The sequence below is a fragment of the Sebastes fasciatus genome, chromosome 2 (genome assembly GCF_043250625.1).
Source record: "Sebastes fasciatus isolate fSebFas1 chromosome 2, fSebFas1.pri, whole genome shotgun sequence".
Lineage (NCBI taxonomy): Eukaryota > Metazoa > Chordata > Actinopteri > Perciformes > Sebastidae > Sebastes > Sebastes fasciatus.
The window spans coordinates 31,396,810-31,403,000 of NC_133796.1; the positions used below are offsets into that span (position 1 = coordinate 31,396,810).

General features: G+C 43.8%; 1 protein-coding gene across 1 annotated transcript; it reads left to right on the forward strand.

Moving 5' to 3' along the window:
* The first annotated feature begins 597 nt into the window (after window positions 1-597).
* On the forward strand, window positions 598-5,031 carry LOC141758189 (serine protease 23-like). Its single transcript, XM_074619347.1, has 2 exons — window positions 598-799; window positions 1,930-5,031. Exons 1-2 carry the CDS (start codon window positions 789-791, stop codon window positions 3,113-3,115), a joined length of 1,197 nt encoding a protein of 398 aa, XP_074475448.1. The 5' UTR covers window positions 598-788; the 3' UTR covers window positions 3,116-5,031.
* Window positions 5,032-6,191: the final 1,160 nt, after the last annotated feature.

The window sequence follows — 6,191 nt, forward strand, 5'->3', positions numbered from 1 at the left end:
ATAACAGTCTTTAACTCATGGATTTTATCTTGGTCTGTCTGTGGATGTGTGTGATTTTGTTGTCTGCTCTGTTGACCTGTTTTTATTCTGCCTGTATGTCTGTAAAGCACTTTGGTCAGCTCATGTTGTTTTAAATGTGCTATAGAAATAAATTTGACTTGACTTGACTTGACTATATAGTAATAAAAATAAAGAAAAAATATATATTTATTATAAATAGAAACTATGTATTTGCTTGACCTATAAAAACAGTATGCACTTCATATATTGCACGTTGCAAAGGCTTATAGGCTACCCAAAGTGGATTGAAAAGTGTCACAAAGTGCAAAACTTTTGCAGCAAATGCATCAAATTACATAAAACACAGACTTGATTTATTAACTTGGTAACCAGCAGCAGTGATGTGATGTGTCACATGACCGTGTCGGGGTCGGATATGCTCACTCTGTACAGTAATGTATATCCTCATCCTGCAGATGTGACTCTGTGAGACAGACAGACAGACAGACAGACAGCAAGCAGAGCAGAGCGCCTCCTCCAGCAGCACAATGATCCAGCTCCTCTGCTGTCCACCCGGCTGCTGCTTTCAGAAAACTCCAGACTGCCACTGGATTAAATAAAGTCGTCAGCTCCTGAGAGAAGCGCAGAAAAGTCTCTTTTTGCAGCAGCAGCAGCAGCAGGAGGATTGTTGACTAGTTAAACTCCCATCGGAAGCTCTTTCTGTTCTGGTTTGAGGAGGGTTTTCCCCTCAACTGTTCAACCACCGGCTCACCTGCAGAAGACAAACCATGCTCCCCCGGTAAGTCCCCTCTGGGTCCGGCTTGTTTGAGCAGGGAAAAACTTGCAAATCAAGAAATAAATGTTAACTAAACTGTTAATATTTTAGTGATGCAATGGCACAAAAAAAACGATTGATACTTTTAAGAAATGTATTAGTTATTCCCCCTAAAATAACCTCCTTTCACCTATAGACTGTTATGAGTTGCAAGATGCCATGCTATAGATTTTATTAACATGAGGCATTATAGAATAGAATAGAATAGAAAGCTTTATTGTCATCGTATTAAATACAACAAGATTCACAGTTGCCACTTCTGGTCAGCTTTAAAACAAATACTTGACAAGACTAAACGAGGCAGATAAAAACATATAACATAAAACACACACAGTTATAAAGCAAATAAAACAGGTAAAGTAGATGTAATAAATAAATATAAACAGAAGTGTTAAACTAGAAGTATAAAATATAAAAATAGATGTAATGTAAACAGAGGTAATTGCACTTGTAAAACAGGTAGGGGGAGATGTAATAAATAAATAAATGTAAACAAAGGTAATTGAACTTGAGGTTCATATTGCATCAACGATATTGCACAGACAAATGTATTTTACATTCAGTGTATTAATATTGCACAGATTTAGAATTATATTTATTGTTAACATGAGACATTCTTATCTCGCTGCACCATTTTCCTGTATATTGTGGTCTCACTATGTCTTGTATCACCCCTAACCCATTTACAAAAACATACTCAGTGCAACTAAATGTTATTCAGCCACTCTTGCAGGCTTAAGGTCAACCCCCAGGCCGCTTTAGGAATTTTCCCATCAGAGCCTAGTAAGGCCTGATCTTTGCCCTGCCTGCCATATTTGCAGCATTAAAAACAGTGGAAGTTTACAGCTGCCAAATTCCAGCGCAGATTAAAAAAAAAAATCAAGTTAAAATGCTCCTCCTCAAATCCCATGGTTGTGATTATAAATCCATGACGCTGGTTTTAGGAATGACAGTGTTTTTCATGCAGACAGTACGAGGGGCCCAGACGTCCGGTCACGTTTAACAGCATCACTCATGCAGAGATGTTTGAGTGTGACAGTGGATGAGTCTTTAGTAGAGAAGTTCACCTGATGTGTCCTCCTGTCCATCCACAGGTTTACCTCCCTCCTATTTCTTCTCCTCCTTCCCCCTGTTTTCTCCTCCTCCTCCTCCCGCCCCCAGTGGGTTCTCCAGCGTGTCCCTGTGGTCCTCGCACAGCAGACGGCGGCTCGATCGGCTCCTCACTTCCTGTCGCCGGCCCGCTTGGATGTCAGCTCCCCCTGCGACCCAGAATGCCACAAGAGGGCCCCCCGCCCGAGCTACTGGGACCTGCGGCGTCTTCTGGCCTATGAGACGCTCCACTCTGATGGTCAGCTTACAGAGACCGCCGTTGGGATCTATGGCTACGACCCCAGTTCTAACACCAGTCCGGCCTACTCCTCAGGGTCGTCTGGGAAGGCTGAGCGGTCACATGTCAGGAGGAAGCGACAGATCTTCGGCCACGATGGGCGTTTTAGCATCGCTGGGCAGGACTTCCTACTTAAATATCCGTTCTCAGTGGCCGTCAAGCTGTCCACTGGGTGTTCTGGTACACTGGTGGGGGACCGTCATGTTCTCACAGCTGCACATTGTGTTCACGATGGTAAAAACTATGTGAAAGGAGCCCAGAAACTCCGGGTTGGATTTCTAAAAACCAAGCAACGAGATGCACAGGCGTCTTCCTTTTACCTTCCTTCCAACTTCACCAACCATATCGAAGGTGGCCCCGATCCTTACGCCCCACCAACCAACGACAGAATGAAGTTCCAGTGGATCAGAGCCAAGCGCACCCATGTGCCCAAAGGATGGATTAAAGGGAATGCCAATGACATTGGGATGGACTATGACTACGCTTTGCTCGAACTCAAGAAACCCCACAAACGCCGCCACATGAAGTTAGGAGTCAGCCCCCCAGCTCAGAGGCTGCCTGGTCGGCGAGTCCACTTCTCAGGATTTGATAACGACCGTGCAGGCAAGCTGGTGTATCGGTTCTGTCGGGCCGGCGAGGAGACGTCAGACCTGCTGTACCAGCACTGTGATGCTCAGCCCGGTGCCAGCGGGTCAGGAGTCTACGCCCGGATGTGGGATATGCGGCAGCGGCGCTGGGAGCGGAAAGTGATCGGTGTGTTTTCTGGGCATCAGTGGGTGGAGCGACAAGGGACGTCTCATGAATTTAATGTAGCGGTGAGAATCACGCCTCTCAAATACGCTCAGATCTGCTACTGGATAAAAGGAAACTTTGTGGACTGCCGAGAGGGGTGAGAGGTGTAGCTACGAAACCATAGGCCCGCTGCATCCTCATACATCATACTGGAATATCTGGGGCCTCGAGAATCTACACATTTCACCCCATCACTTTTAGCACTGACGTAACATCACTTAAAAAATGTTTTTGTTGCCACCTCTCTCGCCAACTCGTCATATATTGATGCTTTCTCAGACCCCTCGGCGTCACTTTACGGTCGCAGTAAACACATGCTTAATGTTGTGAAGTAAACAAAAGCACTTGCTTAGGTTCAGGCATCAAAACCACTATAGTTACGTTCAGGAAAGAACTAACGGGGTTGAGCTTAAAACCACTACGTTTGTACAGGGAAAATGAAACTGAACGTTGTGAACACGGTGCACGAACAAACAGCTGATTGTAACGTGTAGCACGGGACACAAACAGCGGTCTGCTGGATGAAAGAGTTGTGTTTGTTGGACCCATCCACCCCCCCTCCCACCCACCTGGTGTGTCTCTTTTCACTCCTAAAGCTATCTCACCACATTCCCAGCGCACATTCCCTGAGTGTTAATACTGACACGGATGGGTTTAGTTAGTTGGGTGTAGTTAATGGTGCGTCTCATACCGACACTGAAGGACCAGTGTGTAACATTTAGGGGGGTCTAATGGCAGAAATTGAATATAATATTAATAAGTGTGTTTTCTTTAGTGTATAATCACCTGATAAGAATCGTGTTTTCGTTACCTTAGAATGAGCCCTTCATATCTACATAGGGAGTGGGTCCCCTCTCCACAGAGTCCCCCATGTTACTCCACCATGTTTCTACAGTAGCCCAGAACAGACAAACCAAACTCTGTTAACTTTTCCTGCATGGGCCGGAGTCGATAATGTTACTTGCACCAGTCGCCGCCGCTCTCGCTCTCTCGCTTCACCACTCACTTCCCACATCCACTCACACTCTAAGCACTCTAGTCTGCTCCAACTGGCTCTAAAGAGGGACATTCGTTTTCGCGTTGGCCACCGTAGTTCTCCAACACACTTGACACACGGAAAAGGCTTCAGGTGTTTGCAATCTCCTCACCTCACCGCTAGATACCGCCAGATCCTACACACTTGACCACTAAAGGGTACCTTGTGCCTCGGTATCTTAACGCCGACGGCCATGACAAAGCATCGGTATTTGATGCCCTGGGAATGAGAACGGGCTGCTCTCACACGCCAATATAAGTTATGACACTAAACTATGTAAACAAGGCGTGTTCATTTCATTTCAGCTTTGTTTTGTCTCTTCTCTCACATTTAAAACAATGAAAAATTTAGTTACATTTGGGGAAAACCTTTAGTTCATGTGGTTTTGCAGAATAGAGGCAGGTTTATCTGCTTCTTGGAACATTTATGTGGAAGACCCTCAGATCTGGACCACGGACTGATGTAAAACAACAGCCTCTCAGCAAGAGCAGGACTGGGAAAACTGGTTCACTATGCATTTTAGCCTTTTTATTGTGCTCATACTAAAGATTGCACTGTTAAAACTCTTGAAGTCTTTCTACTGAAAATGATTGTGGATGAATGTACAAGTCAGCAACCAAAGGTGCCAACAGTTTCTCTCCAAACTATCATGAATCTCCTCTCAGAGGACACAGTGTATCTCCACAGTGTACGCTGTCAGCTAAATGAACAGTCAACTTGTTACACGGAATGATATTAATTGACTGCAGATGTCAAGTCTACAGATTACTTGTATTATAAAGCACATTTTGTTGTACTTTAATGCTTAGCTCCCTCTGGTGGTAAAGATAAAACATTGCAGGTGTCCAGCATTATGCAGTCTAGGCCTTCATAAGCACTTTTGACTTTCTCCTCATTTAACATTTGTGAAAATGCATTATTTGTGTCTCAGAAACTGAAGACTGGCGAATTTAATGAAATATATGCTTTGAAATAAGCAAATGTGTCACATATTTCTTCTCTGTCTTCTCATACAACATATCCCTCACACAACACAATCTTTGTTTAAACACCACTTGTTTTATTTCGGATGTCAGAAGGCATTTTCAGAAATGCTGTGGGGAAACTGAACAGTGTAAAAAGCCAAAATATGAGGACCAGCTCCGATGATTTCTCCAGCAGCGACACATTCAACAAAAGGTACTGAAACTGCATCCTGGGATATGGCACATAGAAAACAAACTCTGCGACTCATTTTGACAACTTTTATAAAGTGACGGGACACAGATCGACATCAGCAGAATCAGTTTCACGTAACACCTGTCTTCAAATTTCATGTAGGGCAGAAGAAGAACAAGTACACTTCAGGGCAATGTGGTTAAGAGGTGATCCTAAAATCTTTCCAAATCTCATTCCTCTTCTTCAGCTGTGATCTTATGGGTTTCACCAAAACAAAGAAAAGCAGATTGAATGTGTGTCACTTGAGCAAAAACATTCAAGTAAGAATTGACAGAGAAGCAGGATTTAAAGCAAACTTTAAATTGCTTTCTTTCTGTGTTATTGAGATAAAGGCGAGTTAAAGGTGGCATAAAAGTACACCCATTAAAAAACGAAAATTTCAGCGATGGTGCTCAATCTTCAAACCAATTCACGTCAACAGCAACATTCAGTTGAATAATTTGCTACATTCAAGTGGAAAATGCCAGAAAACGAAACAGAAGCACCAAGGTGATTTACGGGTCAGGTTTGCAGACAAAGCAGAATAATGGGCACATTTATGGCTTTTGTGCATAATCAAAAGATTGCTCACACTTCTTCTGAGGCACAGAGGAGCACTGGTGATCCACATGCGCACACACTGGTTCATCTCAAAAGTAGTTTCCTCAAACTCATTTACACTCAACATGAAACTTGACTGCAGTGGTTCATTCACGACCGCACAGGAAATATTGATCCTCAGATTTTCTACTCCTCCTGATAAAAAGGCTCTGAACACTCTATAGTCAATCAGGCCTTGACACTAATCTTTAATACTGCACCGACTGCAGGTTGGAGACGGTGAGGGAGACGAGGCTCACGAAGAGGAACCCACTTGAGAGTAAGAGGATGTTCACCAGGTGTGACTTAACAGAAAGGCAATAACATGCAAGGCAACCTGTTTG